The sequence below is a fragment of the Rhea americana genome, unplaced genomic scaffold (genome assembly GCF_003343005.1).
Source record: "Rhea americana isolate MKP2758 unplaced genomic scaffold, rheAme1 scaffold_52, whole genome shotgun sequence".
Classification (NCBI taxonomy): Eukaryota; Metazoa; Chordata; class Aves; order Rheiformes; family Rheidae; genus Rhea; species Rhea americana.
In genome coordinates this window covers 4,289,131-4,308,663 of record NW_028186668.1, presented here as the reverse complement: position 1 = coordinate 4,308,663, position 19,533 = coordinate 4,289,131, and the positions used below count along the sequence as shown (strand labels likewise).

Below are 19,533 nucleotides of genomic sequence, written 5' to 3'. Positions count from 1 at the left end.
TCTTGTGAAGATGGCCCCAGCGTTCTTATGCTGGGAGGGATGTGGAAAGCTGCAGAGACYGTGACATCCAGGACAGATATATGATTTTGTTTGGCCAATTAAAAGGTTAAGTTGGATGGGAACACCTGTGAGTACTCGAAAGGGCAGAACATTGCTCTCTTACCTTCAGCTGCTCAAAAAAAGGATAGATTTTACTCACTGATAGTGACACAGTCATTTATGCTATTTCAACACTAAAAATGAAAATACTGGGAAGTCTTCCTTTTTTCAAGGTACAACTTCAAGGAACAACTAATACTGTTAATCCCTTTTTACCCATATAATCTCCCAGCAAATGTTGTCTTTTCAACAGTGATGCTGTACAGATACTGTACACAATCCAATAACAGTCTCCCATGGCTTTGATGCACGACAGAGCATTCACTTTACCTAGTTGGCCAGGCTCGCCTGGCAGACCAGGCAGACCTGGAGGTCCATGGCTTCCATCCGGTCCGCGGTCACCTGGAGGACCACGGTATCCTTTCTGGCCAATAAATGCTTCACCTGGCAGGCCAGGTTCTCCTGGAAARCCCTTTGGGCCCAATTCTCCTGGATAACCAGGATCACCAGGGAAACCTCTGATACCATCACCCTGTGGGAAGTGGATAGAAATGGTCACTCTTGACTTTGCTAAGAAGCCTTCTGTGAAACTGCAAGTGGATTTTTGGGAAACCACACATATCACTAGAGCTCCTTGCTCTGCAGATTACATGTATGGCTCTTGGTGGTCTGACTGGAATGTGACCAATAAATTTCACATCCTTCTCCTCTGCTTTCAATCAAGAAAAGGGAAAGGGAAAAAAWTAGAAACATAATGTCCTCTTTGTCAGAGCAGACAGAAGACGGGATCTGAGGAGGCAGACAAAAGTTACAAAGTGTCAGAATAGGGATAATATTTATCAACATTAATAATAATCATTAGAGTTAGGTCCAGCTAACTGAATCCCAGCTAGCTTTGGTGTGGCATTTAGTTTGCAAATCTTGAGAACACCTGGCAAAAAATTGTGCCCAAATAGGTAGGTTTTTGGAGTCTATTATTCCAGTGATATTGATGCCATCTTAAATCAACATCTTATGACCAGAAAATGTTCTTGTCCTTAGAAGTAGTAAAAAGTATCRTCTTTACTGGTGGCAAAAACCACTGTGGCCTAAATTTGATGTTAATGGCTCTCTCCCACCTTGCGATGCAAGAGCATCCTAATGGTCCAAATCAGCATCTACAACAGGCAAGATGAACTGCACTTGCATGATGCTCTTTTGCCTACAGYAGGACACTAGAAGACCAACAGAGACTAGATATCAAACTTTTAGATGGCTACTGTTAGTTAGGTGAGATGCTATCAYGCATATGTATGATGACATGACCTACATTTTGAGGATGTAAAATTGCAATAATTTTTACTTTTCTGTAACTCAATCACAACAATGCTGTTCTGTCACACTGAATATCTCTTAGATTGAGTTAGAAGGAGTCACAAATAAACGACTAATAATCACTAACAAACCACTAATAGCAAATTAGCTTAACTGGATTATACAGAACTACTTATTTGTTTAAATAAAATGGGAATGAAAGGGAACACTTGTTTTAAAAACCCTGAGAGTAAAACTGATGTTTGATATATGAAATCTAGTTTAGTTGGTATTGTTACCTGTGCATGAAGGATAGCCAGGTGATGGTAACTTCTCAGAATTAAATTCATTAGTAATTGACTGTGGCTGAAACAATTCAGCTATATTTGCTACCACTTACTGGAAGGCCAGGCTGTCCTGGAAAACCATCTAAGCCATCTCTGCCTGGGAAGCCATCTTCACCTTTGACACCAGGCAGTCCAGGCTCTCCTCGAATTCCTTTAGTGCCTAAAGAAGAGACTAGTTGTGAGATTAGTCCCTCATGAAAAGTATGAGTATTTGCAAAATACAAGCAATATGAATTTTTTACTCTACCTTTAGTAGTTATGTGTAAAGARTCTCCCTTTTCTCCTTTTGGTCCAGGAAATCCATGCGGACCTGACAATCCCTGGTGTTATCCATATCAAAAAAACAAACAAACAAACCAAGAACCACTTAAGTATCAAAATCTGTGTTTCTAGTGTCCTGTCTGCTCTAAGCTTACTTCTTTTCTGTTACTTTCTATGAATAATTTCCTCTTTCGTATTCCCATTCTTGTGCCTGAATCTTTATTAAAATGTTCTAACTGTGTAAGGCCACTGGAGCAAGGTCTAGTGGCACGAGAGGTGTGTTCCTGCATGATGAAGGCTCTGGTAGAAGGGCTGCTTTCTATAAGCTAGAGTCCAACAAATGACTGCAGCTGGAGGACTACATCACAGGAGGCATGGTAAATTACTTACTGTTTACTAATGAGGGAATTGCTGTAAACAACCCTTTGGCACCACAGAAACACAACTCAAGGTTATATTTGTCTGCAGGTGTTCTCTGCTGCCCACCACTACAAATAGGCTCATAACTACCAGTGGATTATACTTCACAACACTAGGGTTGAAAAGTAACATTTTCTTCACTTACGAGGGACAAGAATTTAGTCACAGGGTGATTAAGTGACTTGCCTCAAACTACAGAATCGTAGGAAGGTTTTGGTTAGAAGGGACRGTTGAGGTCTCTTGTCCAACCCACTGCTCAGAGCTAGATAGAGCAGGTTGCATAGGATCCTGTCTAGTTAAGTTTTGAAAAATCTCCATTATGAAGATTTCATCTCTTGCAAGGTAATTTGTGGTGAGGTTGAAGATCAGGCTCTGTGATTTCTGATCCCTTGGTATAACATGAAGGTCTGTTTTTGAATATCTCAACTTAAAAGATACCTATGCCATAAATTATTTAATAAGGTATCTTTTCCATCACTGCCTTTTATTGACTTTCTCCAAGAGTTTCTTATGGGAAAAGCACATGTGGAAACTGTATCGTAGCTGCTGGTCATTTCAGGAATACATGTTCACAATACTGTAAGTCTGAAGGGGGAGGATCAAATCTAAGCAAGAGGATCCTCATTTACCTGGATGTATTTAAAAATTGCATTTTAATGATCAGTGAAGCCATGTCTAGGTACCACTGTAGAGATGTTTGTTTCAGATGTTCCTTTTTGCAGGCCAAAAGGAATCCCAGAAAATTGCTAAATATGCTGAATTATTTCATTGATTATGTAACTGCAGAGTTCTTCAAGAATAATTGCTGCAATAATTAAATGATTTTCACATTTCTATTTTTTGTTTTTAAGGTTTAGGTATTGCATATAATGCAATTTTAGTACACAGGTGTTTTCCAAATGGCTTACAGCTATTTCTCATTCTTCTTTCTCCACAGCAAGGAATGCCCATTACTTAGGATCAAGTTCTATTTTCATTGAATTGACATAGATCTGGTCTAAATTATGTTAATTCATTATCTATAAATGTAACATGTCGAACATGATCAAAGAATTATGGAGTCCCTTCTGACTAGCAATATAGACCAAGAATATTTAAGCTAACTTTTTCTACTTCAAATTTTCTGCAGATTAGAAGTTTCGATACAGTCAGGGCTTTGCTGGTGAGTGACATTTTGCTATGCTATGGTATGTCTGTATAATATCTTAATTCTACAGTAATTTAAAATTGAATTATTCAGTAAAGCTACTGAAATTCTTCAATTCAAAAGCAAAAAATAACTTGCAAAAGTTTAGGTAAACCAAAACTTCAAAACTGAACTATTTGAAAATGTTTTTTTCAATTTTCTTCCACACGACTCTTGGAAAATAGAACTTTTCATTATAATATTTCAATTTTCAGCAAAAAAGATCTATTTTTTGTTTTTTGATATCAATAATCAAAGTTTGTTTTTAATTTATTTAATGCGAAAGTAAAAAATTTGAAGCAGTGAGTTTGTTTTTTGCTGTTCAGAAGAGACTAAAGCACTAACTGAAGACATTAGGTTTGCTCTGACAACTTTTCATAAGCAAAGTCAGTTTTGAGTCCGCTCTACAACAATTTTGTTCTAAAATCTTGAGAGACYTCTTGAAGTCTGTTCTGACTGTAAGAAAACATAATGAAGTTGGCATACCATACCACCTTTACCTGTAAATAATAAGCAAGCAATTATTAGCAAATCAGTCTTTACAGAGTTGTTCCTTAGTGGCTTTTAAGAAGACTTAGTTTATTATAAACAAGGATGTCACAGTTTGTCAACCTGACATATGCATCTTCTTAAAAGCAGTTGTAAGGAACTGCTGAAATTGTTACCCTGCTAGATAGCCAGATCACGATCAGTATAACAGCTGGTCAKCAGGTCATTTCTAGTAGCCATATAAAATTGCACATTAAAGAAATGAGTATCTTACTTTTGCCCCTGGATAGCCAGGAATACCATGTGGACCTTGATCACCAGGTTCTCCTTTTCTCCCAGGCTGGCCGGGAGTTCCCGGAAAACCACGTGGRCCAGGGGGACCAGTAGAGCCCCTTCTGATTTCCTCACCCTCCAGGCAAGTACCACAATCCCCTACTTCACCTAAGAAAATGGTTTGGAAACAGAAGAAATATGCTTTGTCAGAACAAATATACCTTCACCTGTATCTATACTATACATATCTGAGAATACTTGAGAACTTTCCCAAGTACTTCAGAAAAGTACTTCCTTTTTTTTTCATATAAGAAACTTACACAATGTTTTCCTCATTTTGTTAGCACCAGACCAAATTCACTGGTCTCTGTGTATGTCATGTATGTCATATTTAGACAAAACTCAAACTGAATGCAATGGGAGTTTTACACAATTGCATAACAGCAGATAATTTATAAACCTGTTTGTTATAACCTGCCTTTTGGTCCTTTTGGTCCTCTTTGCCCAGGAAAACCTTGTGTGCCAGTTCTACCTGGAGTCCCCTGCTGTCCTTTTAATCCAAAGAGATAACCTAGAAGGTTAATAAAATAAAAATATAAATTAATGTATTGTATTTTTACTTTTCTTCTCTTTCCTCCCTACTCCTTTGAGCTGCACCACATCTGCATTTTTCTGTTTCCACTCAATGTCATTTACTCTCTAACCCAGTTTGTTCTTATCTACCACCTTCTCTGTTTCTCTTTCTTCTCCTTCTCACAGCTTTCCACTCAAATTGCCAGTAATTTCAACTTGCACAATAACGGCCTATCTGCCCCCTTCCTTATCCAACTCTTCACCTTCCTGCCACCCTGTACTGACACAACTGCCCAAAAGAGCCACTCATTTGCCTCTGCCTTCCTAAGCCCCATTTATTTAACCTATTTACAAAAAATTCACCTTCTTTGGTATTCCTCAGCAGTGATAGTTCCCCTGATACCAGCTTGCCTGGCTTTTTCCTCCCTTTAGCAAAGATTGTACTGCAGGACAGGTGCACTCCCAGGTGCATAGACCAGGAACTGACTGGAACACATGGCCCCTGGCCCAGGTTTTCCTGGGCTGGAAATCATCATGAGGCATACAAGGACAGTATATGCTCAGGTCTCATTTCAATGTGGTTATAGGACATAGCACTTATATGGCCCTAGGAACCAGGAAGGGKTTTGCTCCCACAAACACAACCTTGGTAGCTTCTGGTACTCCTGGTCCTGCTCTTCCTCGGCACAATGTATTTTGCAGTACTGTAGACCAGCAACTCTGGATCACTTCCTGCAATCCTTTTCTTCAAGCCTACTCTCTATCTGACTTTTCATAGAGCCATWGAAAAACTCCCTAGGTCAGAAGGGGCCTCCAGAGACCATCTGGTCCAACCTGCTCCAAGCAGGGCCGAACTTAAAGTAAGTTGCTGAGGCCTCGTCCAGCTCCTTGTTGCAATTTGTGACCACTGCCTCTTGTCCTTTTGCTGTGCACCTGAGTGAAGGGTCTGGTTGCACTTTTCCTATGACCTTCTGAGAGACAGAGGAAGATAGCAGTAAGCTTCCCCTTAGGCTTCTCTTCTCCAGGCTAASGAAGAAACCCAGATCTTTCAGCCACTCCTTGTGCATCATATGCTCCAGCCCTCTAACTATGTTGATTGCCCTCCATAGGTTTGTGTCTTTCTTGTACCGGGGAGACAAAAACTGGACTTTCATGCAACTTCTCATTTTAATCTCTATGTTTGTTGAATATGCTGTTTATAGTCAATGTCCTCCATTTAAGACCGCGTTCAATCTCTCCTCTCTTGCACACTTACTAGAACCCTTTTACCAGAGCACTGGTATACTTCTTTTACCTGAAACTTCAGCTGTAAAAATTCTTTTTTTTCACYGTGAAAAAAAATACAAGTCTGAGCATGAAATCCCCATATCCCTCCCACAGGCCAAAACAGGTCTCCATATTTCAAATTTGCCAGGATTGTCTAAAAATCATGCAAACCTTCCTTTCATCCATAAGCATGCAACTTTTCTCCCCTATGTCCCCTCTGCCATCCATCCATTTTGTTTCATTCCTTCAATCTACTTTTTCATCCCGCCTTGCCAACAACTACTATAAAGATGTTCCTGTGAGTTCTCATCATTTCTTTTCATGCACTTACCAGGAGATCCACGGGGACCAGGTGGACCRCGGAGTCCTGGTGTGCCGTGATTACCCGGAAACCCAGGTGGCCCTGCCTGATAAGCAGGAGAACCTATTTCACCTTTTTCACCCTTTGGTCCCATTTCTCCAGGTAAGCCTGGCTTATCCCCGTCCCCTGGAACAGAACCACAAGCAGGGAAGCAGCTCAGAAGAATTTCTTAACAAAGCTGCRCAAAGAGCAATTACATAACAGAAGYRAAAATTCATGTGACTACATCTAGTACACAAAGAGAAATTGAGACATTCAGTGTAGAGCAAAACCAGTAACAGTGTTTTTTTTCACTCAAGAAAATGAACAATAGCTACTGAAGCAAGTAACTGTCACTATCTCTACTTCAGTTGCTTTGCCAGAGTCCCATGGGAGCTGAGGCAGGAATGCAAACTGCACCCTGAGTTTCTGCCCCAGCAGTTAGTTATTTATCACACTGCATATTACACACTGCACCATAGTTTCCCACCCCAACYCCTTTCCAATTAAAACTTGTTATAAAATTAAGTTGTTAGAACATATAATGCTGGCAGATTACCATCAGAGAATCCAGGAAGACCAGGTGCACCAGGATCTCCTTCTTCTCCTTGGTCTCCCTCTAATCCAGCGACACCTGGAAAGCCTGGATCACCTCTTAYGCCTGAAAAACATCCCCAGTTCCACAAAATACACATTAACGTAATGCTGTTTCCAATACATATTTCCTCTGAGGAAAGCCCCTCCTTTTCCTTATGTGAATTAGACATGATAGCAGGTGTGTATGTGAGCTTTGTTTTGCTCCCCACCACCAAAAGCATTTCACTGGGCCCAGCTGTTTTATGCAGAAACTATCACGTTTTCTGTCAAAGGTCCAAGATGCTAGAGGAGATGTAATATGTCCAACGCACTGCCTGCTTCCTCCTCTCTGCACAGTTTCTCTCACTCCTATAACCTTGGCAAAGTATTGTGGGTGGTTTGAAAAGTGTTTGGGGCCTTTTAYGCTCTTTCTCGGGGAAGAAGGGATCCATACGTTGTTAGTCTCTGGCTTTCAACAAGACTGGTAAACTCAACAGGATGGGGGCCCAGGCTGGAGCAGTGGCACGTGATCATCCTTTCTGTTTGCTAGCACTTCCCCTGGTGTAGTTTTGGCCTTGGTAAGCTGACATTCTCCCTCCGTGTGTTTCTGGTCTGGTCAGCCAGAGCCACCACTGCTCTGCAAACAGCTGACAGTATACAGCTACTGAACAGCTACAGGTACAARCCTACTGAAAAGATCACAAAAGAAATTCTCAATTTAAAAAAGGAAGAAACTAATCCCCTTCTATTCTTCAGGTTCTTTGTGACTTTCTTTTTTTTTTAATATATATTAGATTAGATGAATGGACTTTGCTCTGCCACCATTGTGGCATTTAATCCAAAGACTCCGAAAAGGAACAAGAACACGGTATCTCCCATTCTTCCTTCCACAGTACAACTATGTCACACTCTTTTTTGCTTATTCTTTTCCTTTTGGTCTCAGGAATGCATGRATGCCTTTTGTATGGCAGCCCAGCTTCAGCAGGGGAGACAGAAAGCCACTAACCTGCAAAAAGGTAATTAGGGCACTCTCTGGGAAGTTAACTATACCTTTAGTAACAGTTCAAGGAGCTAAATTCTCAGSATTTCATGCTTTTTACCTATGTGGAAGGTAGTCCATGGCTAAGATAAGTAACCTAAGCAAAGTAGACATACCTTTTCTTGCAATGGGGTAAGGAAGATAAGAAGTTGGTCCTGGAGCACCTCTCTCACCCTGCTCTCCCTGTGTTAATAGAAATTGAAGTATTGCATTTAAGGATGCAATTCCAGAGGATTTTTTAAAAACTGAAATGTATGCCCATGAAACACAACGAAACAAACTTTCAAAAGTAATGATGTGAATTTTAAGAAATCTCACAGACTCCAAATTAAAATCCCATCTGGTTATTTTGCAATGACAACAAGCACTTCAATTGTTATTACAAGAACAAAAATATAACAAGAAGAAAGGAAAACAAAGTTACATCTGGTTTACTGCTTCTAGCAAATGAAAGTAAAACAGTACCTTGCTTCCTCTAGGACCATAGCCACCTGGTTCACCATCAAGTCCTGGAAAACCCTGTAATACACATCAAAATCATTCACCTTTCCCTTCTCCCAAAAAGGATAAAATTATTTGGTCTGTATCAGTTGGCTTCCACTGATGTTGGTGTGAGAACTGTGCAACAGAGCTGAACAGTTTGTCTTCCTCGGGGTGTAATAACTAAGTTAACACCATTAAGTGTTCTTGAGTTTCAATGTTTCATTTATTAGACCGAATCCAACTCTGGTCAAAGGCCAGGGGACCTGCTGTGGCACAGGTTCTGCAGCTCCTGGCAATGTGCAGGGGGATAGAGCACCTACCCTCACGCCGTCCCCTTGGACATCCCACTCACACTCTCCTCCCCCACTCTCTCACATCTGTGCCAGGCACACTGTATCCTRCAGAAATTTTCCATCCCCACCATAGTGAATCACAGAATCAAAGAAGCACAGAGTAGCTGGGGTTTTGAAGGGGCCTCCAGATACCATCTAGTCCAACTCTCTTGCTCAAACAGGGATATCTAGAGCAGGTTGCCAAAGACCACGCCCAGCCTGATGTTAGAATATTTAAGGTCCTGCCCTCTTCCTTTAGTTGAAGTATTTGGAATCCACTCTGGAAAAACAGTGATGTTTTAAGAAGGTGAACTTTTAGGAGAAAACAGGGGGCCAGATCCTTAACCGATATCAATCCACACATTTTCACTGAAACCARCAAAGCTTCATAGTTCACAATAGTTTGGTTATTAACTAGCATTTTTAAGTAACTCCTGAGTTTCACAATGGGGTGAACTCCAGCACAGAGCAGGAATTTTAGTATCTATCTCTATAAAACATTTACATAGCTTTAAAGCACTATATATTCCACAGCACTCAGCAAGACACCACAAACAGAACCATATGCATCAAAGACTTTTCCGTAATGGCAACTATACATCAAAGTATAAAAAGAGGAGACTTAAGTAGTAGGTGTAAAATCTCTTTACACTAGATGGAGCTGGCGGTTTAAAAGTGAAGCTGTGGGATCAAATCATTCATGAAAAAACAACAAAAATGTGCTTTCTGGTGAAAAACACATTAAGTAGCCCATTCTTTTGCATAYACATCCTATAGAGTGATAGTCCATCCAAACCAATGTACACTCCACTAAAAATGTTGCCAAGGTTCACCTTCAATAAAAGGAAGCCCCTGAAGGTTCCTGACTGAAGAATGAATATAAATTAAGGGAAAGATAGTTATTTGGCTTTCATAGGTTTTGCATCAGTCTCTCAATGTAGATATTACTGATTGATAGCATTCTTCCTTCCTGACTACCATCACCAGATTTTGTGATCGGACAGAATAGCTGTGAAAACTTCATGTTATTATTATCCTGCCTTGGTGGCAGGACAAATTCTTAAACCAAGTAAGATTGGAGAAGCATGGAGAACCATGCATCCCACAGTTACTTGAATACCTCACGGAAGTGATTTCTAATACTGATTGAAGAGGCCTTTTTCTGAACACAGATAAAAAGTATGAGTTCTTCCATGTCTGGCAGAATTCTRCTTTAAACATTATGTCTGTTTCTATGGTGACAGAGATTGAACTGGTTTATTTATCAGTTTCCTTCTCTTCTTTCATTTTGCTTTTTGCTATCCAAGACACAACACAGACTACAGATTTCAAGCACATCTGCAGAAAGCTAATAAAAGACTAAGTTTCTGCATGGCAGGAAGAAAGTTACAGAAAGCATGGCAGCAGTAATGGCAACAATGAACATGACACCTTCTCATAGTGCTCTGAAAATGTGCTCATGTTGAAATGGCAAAACACACTTTAGTTCTAGGGCTTCTTTATTATTTCCACTTAGGAGGAAACCACCTGACCCAAAATTACAATGGTAGATGAATCCAGATGATGTTTACTCGACTCCCACTGGTATAATTTCAGGCAGAATTTGTCCTCTGCAGCTCGCTTTTCAGAGAGTTTGTCTAAAYACGTGTTAGAAATAAGTCTTATGTGAAATACTCACTCTTTCTCCACTGAGTCCTGGAAAGCCATTGATACCAGGCAGTCCCTATGAAGGCACACTAAAATTAGCAAAATAAAATGGCATCCTAACATTCCTTTTCTTTCTTAAATAACGGCATCCTAACATATCATTATTATTTTTTAAATAAAATAACCTTGACAGTAAGTTTGAAATTCTAAAACTAAGTCATCATTCAGATACACTTCCAATGATATAGTGCAAACAGAACAGATCTGAAGTTTAATTTGATACTTGATTTTTCCATCTTCTATCTCAGTACATTGAAAGTGATCATGAAAATTTTAAAGACATCTGATATTTTAAAAAACATATTTTGAACATTATTCTTAGGCTATTTATGCACTCCAGAAACAGTGAAACTAAAAGCATCCATAGCTGCTGAAAGGTAGCAGCATTTAGATATGCTTTTTGTTTGGGTTCACAGAGCAGCTRTAATCAAACTCAAGTTTGTTAATCATCGTGCGAAGAGAGCTAAGATGGTCACAGTGACATGAAGCTTGGGACCAGCAGAAGAGCCAGAGTGAGTGAGCAYGTATTTCTGCATTTGTTGGCTGGTGAGTGTCACACAGGGCTCCTCAGTGAGGACGTACATATATCTGCGAGTCCAGTGGTGCCCTCCTYCCTTTACCATTTCAAAATAGCCTTTTCCCTTTCCTATAGCAGTGAGTTCAGAGATGGCCATTCTTTGGCATTCAATGGCTGAAAAACTATAATTTCTACAGCTTCTTAATCTGCTTTTTGTTTCTAAAGCAAAAATCTCTGCTTGGTCTAGCCCCCATTTAGCTGGATCAATAATACCTTTAACGAGTGACTCACCCTTTGTCCTGGGAAGCCCATTACTCCTTCTTCACCTTTTTCAGGAGTATGGATAAGGAAACCCTAGGAAACATTACAAGTCAGTTCAGCATATTTGGATGTTATGTGCAAAACAACTTTCACATTGACTTTATAGAAGTTAAGCAGAAGAAAGACATAATTATAACACATGGAGTGACTAATAAGAGCTAAATGTGAAAGAACTGATGTCCTTAAAATTGACTGCAACATGCGTTCTTCATTAGAATAACAGGATGAGGCCACTAGACAGAGGACAGGGTTTCCCTCCTGTCATCTCCCACATTTTATTCCTCTGTAGCTGTAACTCTGAAGRAGAGCCAAAGCAACTGTTTAGCTGTACAACCAATTAGGCAACTCAGTTCATGTGCAAAATGTGGTTTCAGAGAGCTATCTGGCAAACAGAGGCATGCTACCATCCATCCTACCATTAATAAAATGAGAGACACACATGTGTCTGTCTGTTACATCAGYATAAAATCTACAGTATTCCTGCTGCAGTCAATAAAATACTACATGTATAAAATCTGAGGAAGAGCTAAATAACTGGTAACCACATGCTGAAGGCATCAGGGCTCACATCASAGCCACCTCCCATAGCCTCCGGGGGAAGTCGAACAGACCATCTGAGAAAATAAAACTCTGCAGGATGCTCAGTGAGGCATCCATAATTGGTAAAGGCTATATTTTAAACCATTCCAGAAAGCAAAAATGAACCACCTAATAGTGGAACTATTCAGGCAACCTACAGATTGCCTATGAGTTAATTAAATCACGACCAGTCAAGTGTGCTTGATAGATCTAAATGATAAAACAACACAGGGCATTACTGTACACTTAGTCAACAGATTGGATGACCAATGAGACCAGAACACTATATATGTTGGACTGAAAATGTTTGATAACATTTCTGTGCTTACTTATTTAAAGGAACTTTTAGATGTAGCAGACCAGCAGAAACACAGATACTCATTATTAGTTACTTAGAATTAAAAAAATATGTGAGGAAAAATCTTATTTTGGTAAACCAGTAAGTCAATGACTGATTGCATTGTGGAGTTCTTGTGCATCATGCTGTTCAGTCTTGCTAAAGAATCAAAACTGGTGCCCCAGATTATGTTGTTTCATATCCACATAATTTAAATGAAGAATGCACCAATATTAACTCCAATACTGTTATTGTCCTYGATCTTCTCCATTTGACTTACCGGGATTCCAGCTTCCCCTCTTTGTCCAGGTTCACCTCTTTCACCCTGAAAACAAAGATGCACCATTCAGATATATTAGCTGTTCCCATTTATATCTTAACAACTTTTTTTTACAATACAAAGTGACAAATATTTGGCAAGAGAAAAAACACCACTCCTGTACAGTTCTTCAGGCATACAGTCATCATATGAAATGCGTGTTTTTGATGTTTGATTTTTTTTTTCTGAAAAGCTTTCTAGGAATGTGAACACCGTAGGATGTCTGCAGATTTGCTGCTCAAATTCTAGCGTGATAAGTGTCAGAGAAATGMCAAGTTACATTCTCCCAGTTCTACCTACCAGTTATCTGCAAATGGCCTGATCAGATACAGAGGTGTCTGTTAGTGTGAGATAATTGTAGCCTAGAGTCACTATATTGACTCTATCTCCACTGGCTGTAAAGGCTGTCCAGGCAAATAGCTCAGACATCTCTGTTTAGTCATGGAAATCCCAACATGTACATTGCTTAATGCAGACTGAAGACCAGGAGTAACAAAAGTTGAACTAGCTGATGATGAACAAAAGTTAAACTAGCTGATGATGAGACCGGACCAAAGCATGATTTTTAAATTTGCAAAGAGAGATTTCTGCTTTAAGAAAGACTAAGATCAATTAATGACTAAAATAGACCTCTCTTTTTTTTGGCTTTTGCAAAAAGATCAATGTAGTGTTACTAACATTTCAGTAGACTGAAATCTGCTGAAAGGATAACTGAAATCAGCATCAACTATGAAGATAAAGAATACCCACAAGTGGTATCTTTGGCAGGTGTCAGAGCTATTGGCACCAGTCAAAGGCACATTCAGATCTTTCAGTATCATACCAATTTACTTCTTATMTTTCTACCCAAAGTGTGTGAATCACAGGAATTTAAGAAGTGCTGATCTGGAGGCTGGTGACTGATATGAAATATATATACAGCAAGGAGCAATATATGAGAATAAACTGCATTTTGCTATAGAGGATTTTGCCAATATGTATGAACATGTATACAAATATCTGTACCACATAAACACACACGACAATGCAGATTGTTTTCCTAAAGATATGCTTCTTTTAAAGCAGGATAATTTCACTCACTACTAGGAAAAATAAGATATCGAATGACTTCTCAGCTGAAATTTCTGACTGCAGAACGAGAAGATGGCCAGTGATGGTCCGTAATTGTGTATTAGGATTTACTTAAAAAAAAAGTTTGCCAAAAGCACCTCTGGACAATTTTGTTAGAAGTGTTTTCTGAATAACTTTACCTATCATAGTCTCAATAAACATTTCACAATCCAAGCTATGGGAAAGCAGTAGACTTCTCTTCGCATGTAGTAATGTCTTATAAGTACTACCTCTAAATGCACATTTGTACAATAATTTAGTTTTGATACTGCAGTGTTCTTAATTCAACATGTATTTTGGCAAGATATTTCGTAGTTACCTTATGTTTGTCAGAGGGGACGCCCATTAGTTCCCTTGTAGGAAGCCCAGGTGGACCTGGAGGACCTGGGGGGCCCTGCGGAGAAAGCACAAAGRTGTACTCACTAACAGTTACAATATCTCATGAAGTTGCAGATCTACACAGTATCTAAGAAACTGGAACAAAATGAGCAATGCAAATTTGCCTATGCTAGTAATATGGTTCTAAATCTCTAAACAAATTGATGGCAAGAAATTTATTTTGTGCCGTGATTAACATTTAACACTACTTGCTCTTGCACAGTAGGCTTCCAGAACGATTGTAAAGATTATTGCTTTATTTAAAGTAGCTTGGCTCCATGAATTTCAGAAGTGCTACCTCTGATTTATGTCGATGTATATGAGGTCAGTTAGACATAGACATGTAAAACTGTAATTCATTTATGAAGATTAAGATCATTATTTTCAAAGCTAATACTTGTTTATTTTTCAGTAGAGTTTTGCAAATAATTGCAAACTAAGGAAGTATTTAAAATAGGTTCATTTCTAAATAACGAACTACAGCAGCTTTGCCTATTAGCTGTCATATTAACTCATTAGTTTTCCTTTACCTGTTCACCTTTTTCTCCATAGAAACCAAGGCCTCTGTTTCCCTGTAACGACAATAGGTCAAGATTTACCAAATGTATATCCCAGTACATGTAATTTGAACGTAAACAAACTTAAAGGCTGTTTCAGGTTTAGAATTCTTTAGAACACCACTGAAAAAGTGTAATTATATAATAGTCTAGGTTTACTTCAAAGTGTTTTTATAGATTTAAAAATATTTTCACAGACTTAAGCAGTCAGAAAGAAGGCTCTAATTAAAATTTCATGCTAGCAGTGTTTCATATAGCAGGCTTTGAGTCATTCTCTGAGTAATAAGGTGAAAAGATCAAACATTTCTTTTCCAAGTTTTTTAATAGAACTAAATGTTAAATAAAATACTTAACTAAGTTGGAACAATGAACTCATGTATTTCTTCCACTGAGATACAATTGAATATTGTACAGACTGCAAAGATTCTCTGTTCAGAGGAAGCTACTGTGACTACAGTAGCAAATTAAATCTGGCTCTAGAACTGGTTTAATCATTTCAGGGTAGGTGATCCCTGTGTAAGATTAACTTCTCGTGGTATGTAGCCAACACAGAAGTTCTTGTGCTCCACAGCCTATGGTGCAGCCTGTGGTTCTTTCTTTTGCTGCCTTTAAGTGGGTCTTGGATCAAACCTCAGGGGCTCAAAATCAACACAAACATAACTTTCACACAAAGACTTACTTGTGGTCCTGGTGGTCCTGGGGGCCCTGGGGGTCCCTAGGGAAACACAATAGGGGGGAGAAAGTTACCTGTTGCTTAGCAATGAATATATGTAGGAGTTCAGTTACTTTATGTCTGAAATATAAACACACAATTAGATGGTGGTGCATTCCTCAGTTTTCAATGTTATCCTTATTACATTAGCTATGTTTACTAGTCTGAAAAACACCATCTTAAGCCATACAATAATGTTTCCTAACAGCATAAAAGTCTTCCATTAAGACCTAATGAAATCTTATTTTTATTTCAAGTAGTAAGAATTTGTGGTTTTAGATCCTGCTTTAGCAAAATTTTAAGTTTATGCTTAAAAGTAAGCCTATCTCTGAGTGCTCCTCTGGACTAGTGTCTTGCTACTGAACCATTCTGTAAAGAAGGAGAGACCTGAAGGGTTTTTTGTTGTTGTTTAAGATTACCATCTGCTTCTCAGATTACCTGCTTGGTATTGAACAGAATGAAATCAAAKGAAAATGTTAGGAAATCAAATGGTAAAAGAGAAATAATGCTGCTAGAGAGAGTCTTGCAAGAAGATTAGTAKGAAAGTTATTAAGTGGAGAGTGTCATCTGCCTGACTCTGTCAGCTAAGGTGGATGATGGGGTCCGAAGGGCTCTAAACACTAAAAATGCTGCCAAATGTCGGAAGGGTGTGGTGGCTAAGGCACAGCAGCTGTTCGGAGAGGAAGATGGTGAATAAGAGCAGTAAGAAAAGAGAGGAAACAGCAGATGGAACCGCTCATTTACAGAGCTCAGAAGGGGACGCAACTGTGTTAAGCAAATCAACCACTACCTGCAAGGAAAAGGTAGCATTCAGCTGAAATCAGGTCACTTCTGTTTTAAACTCTCTCTACCTTGCTATGCACATTTGTGTGCATAAACAATAAACCTGTTCTGAAAAAATTACTTTTAATTCAGACTCGGTCCGTCAAGAAATCTTCGAGACGACTGCCTRACCTGCAGGGCAGATGCACTCTACAGGGCATCTCACGGTCCTGAGGCCCTGCAGGGGCCTAGTGGAGCTGAGTTTGCCTTTGTGTGTGATCTAGGACATAGAGAAGAGGAATGAGGTAAACTCATGGGAAATGCTCCCAGACCCACAGGTGAGTCACAGCTTCAGATCTGTTAAATACAGTCAGATCTATTTTGTTAACAGCTGGGAGATTTGGTGCTCCATCCACTCTGGAAGAGTGTTCAGAAAAAGACGTTGCAAGGATTGCACCCAGAGGGATGCACTCATGGGGATCAGAAAATGGTACGGCGCATAGCCCTCCTTACATCCATGACAGKGTACTGGGAATAAGAGTTATTGTAGGTTGGAGGTCCTGCGTGAAGCTCATGAACCTCATGGCTTCACTTTTGAGAGAGTGCAGGTAAAGGACCAAGAAGATTTCCCTTCAGGGAACCAGAGGAGAAAGAAAAGTTGCAATTTACCCTGATGATAAAGCAGGCGCAGCAGAAAATTAACTTTGGAAAGGCTTAGCATGCTATGGATCTAATACTGGAAAATTTGTGTCTGAGTGGAGGGTCCCTGCAAACACCTGTAGAGGCTGTGTGTAAGAAGTCCTGAATTAAAAAAAAAATACATTATGTTTCCAAAATCAGTGACATAGAGCAGGTCTGAGGTGAATATTGACAAAACAAAGAGAAAACACCCAATAARGCAAATGCTATAAAGCTATCTTAGAGGGGGAAAAAAGCAAACCTAAAGGAACATTAAGTATATTGAATTTGAACATTTTCTTCTCACCCATAAAACCATTAACCATGCTAACAGGAAGTATAGAAAATGATATTTGGAGAGAACATAATCATCCCAGTAACACTGGCCAAGTCCAATACTGTTGATTTTTGAAAAAAAAGACCGAAAGAAAAGTTTAAATATAAAATTGTACTCTAAATACTAATGAAGACAGGTATCTATTTAATCTTCTTTAGGAAGTGTGGACAGCTAATACACATAYTCTTTAAGAGCAGAAAATATAACATATTTAGGCCGTAATATCTTTCACAACTCTTTGTAGGGGGATGTAGACACTTAAATGGACCACATTCAMTTACCTGTACAAACTAGACACTTTTCAGGACACTACAGAAATAAAAGTATAAATGAAAAGCCTCAGGCAATATAGGATGAAAGAAAGTATACTTTTTTTTGGAAATATTCATCCCTGCAGAATTAGTGTTTCACAGTGTCTTTCAAAGTTTTAGTTCCAATGATATCTATTTGTTACTTCTAAACTTGTTTTTCTATTCATTTGCTAGGTTACAACCCAGCATAATGGATCTTACTGAGACGATTCTTCTCTTAGGCTACTTTCCTATAGAACATATTTCAAACATACTTACTGGTCTTCCTGGTGCTCCTCTTGGACCAACAGGTCCTTGAATACCCAGTGTACCCTGAGGTCCCTTTAAACAGAAAAACATCAATTAATATTGTTCTGATATCGGATGTTAGTGGTACTTTACCATATTTGCTGTAATACTACTTACTGGAAAACCATTGAACCCTGGGTCACCAGGTTCTCCCTAAAATGTRCAAAGAAGTAGAAGAATACAGTAAATACGACATACAACACTGAATAAAAGCATTTCTTGTTCATTGATTACATTTTGTTCTCCTTCCATCTTAAAAACTATTTAAAATAATCATAGCATATAATGCTATACAAATTCCTACTTACAGATACATTCATTACAGATTATGATACAGATAATCTAATGGAATTTTTCACACATCAATTTTATGCTTTTCATATATAGTATAATTGMATTCAATATATTTAGAGGGTGCAAAGTTGGCTAGAGAAGTTGGAGATCCCAATGGACAACAACTTGTGGTTAATTCTCTTTTGAAAACCCCATCTAACCAGTAGCTTAGGGATATAACCTTAGCTGAAAYGTGCAAGTTGACTGAGGACATTTTTCTTGAGTTGCATGGGAATTACCAAATCATTTTGATTCTCTTCTGAGTCACTGAAAAGCATTTGGAACATACCGTTTTCAGTGATCACATATTTTAACCTCAGTACATGTTGAAATGTTTTTGGAAATTGGATCCAAAAATGTTCTAGTGCAAAGACCTTCCAATACCCATAAATAATGTAGTATTCAGTCCAGACACCTTTAATCATTTTGAATAATATCTTAAGTTTTTTATATATCTAGCTAATTTGAGTAAATTTAATGGAATAATTTTACCAAGTGGTACCTGGTACTCTACTTTGGTAGCAAGTATTTTCTGGAATTAATATAGGTGTCAGTATCTACTCCTTGACTATCATATACTTGAGCAATTTCATACTCCTTACTAATTATTAGCAAGTGATCATAATTTAAAGGGTTGCTGAAGGAAAAAAATTCATTAAAAATACAGGCTATCTACAAATATGTCAAATAAAAACATATTTTGGCATTTATGATTGGCACAAAATATTCATAAATGATGTAAATAGATCTCTTCTGTGCTGAGTACAGCACTGAGGCAGTTTAAAATGCAGACTGTACTTCRTATGTTTGTTACAAGGACAATTTATACTCTACTAATATATATAATCTGCTATCATCTGATACTTTCAAATTACACAAAATTATATAAATGAAAAAAGGTACAACACAAATTTTAAAGGATTAGATACAGTAAAAGCATCCATACTTGGAGATTAGATAACTAAATTATGTACTGAAGCATATTTTATCATAAGTCAACCAAAATTCTGTATTAAAATTATACAGCAAAGATATTAAAATAAACAGAATAATTCAATGGACWAAACTATGACAAAGTAATGATTCTGCCATGAATGATGCAAAGATAGCCATTAAGCAAAGAGATCAATCTTTGAACTACAACATTTACATTTCTATTTTAAAATACAAAGCTAAAAACATTCTAAAATCAACAGTTTTTCAGAGTTCTCCACTTTCTCTGCAATCAATGTGTGGTTTGGAATTCCTCACAAATAAGCRAGTGGATATCTCCTTCCTGGAAATCAGCTAGGCTTTACTGTCACCAGAGA

At 38.4% G+C, this 19,533-nt stretch overlaps 1 protein-coding gene across 2 annotated transcripts in view; it reads right to left on the bottom strand.

Moving 5' to 3' along the window:
- The window catches only part of COL4A2 (collagen type IV alpha 2 chain), a 141,954-nt gene that overhangs the window by 28,870 nt on the left and 93,551 nt on the right, over positions 1-19,533 (bottom strand). For both annotated transcript variants that reach the window (XM_085318130.1, XM_085318131.1), the window contains exons 9-25: positions 18,008-18,043; positions 17,861-17,923; positions 15,482-15,517; positions 14,776-14,817; positions 14,187-14,261; positions 12,719-12,763; positions 11,493-11,555; positions 10,656-10,700; positions 8,628-8,681; positions 8,279-8,345; positions 7,107-7,208; positions 6,539-6,694; positions 4,847-4,939; positions 4,370-4,536; positions 1,987-2,059; positions 1,793-1,899; positions 430-631 (exon numbers count right to left, since the gene is read on the bottom strand). In XM_085318130.1, the coding sequence (XP_085174256.1) occupies positions 430-631; positions 1,793-1,899; positions 1,987-2,059; positions 4,370-4,536; positions 4,847-4,939; positions 6,539-6,694; positions 7,107-7,208; positions 8,279-8,345; positions 8,628-8,681; positions 10,656-10,700; positions 11,493-11,555; positions 12,719-12,763; positions 14,187-14,261; positions 14,776-14,817; positions 15,482-15,517; positions 17,861-17,923; positions 18,008-18,043 (1,426 nt within the window). The remainder of the gene's footprint in view (positions 1-429; positions 632-1,792; positions 1,900-1,986; positions 2,060-4,369; positions 4,537-4,846; positions 4,940-6,538; positions 6,695-7,106; positions 7,209-8,278; positions 8,346-8,627; positions 8,682-10,655; positions 10,701-11,492; positions 11,556-12,718; positions 12,764-14,186; positions 14,262-14,775; positions 14,818-15,481; positions 15,518-17,860; positions 17,924-18,007; positions 18,044-19,533) is intronic.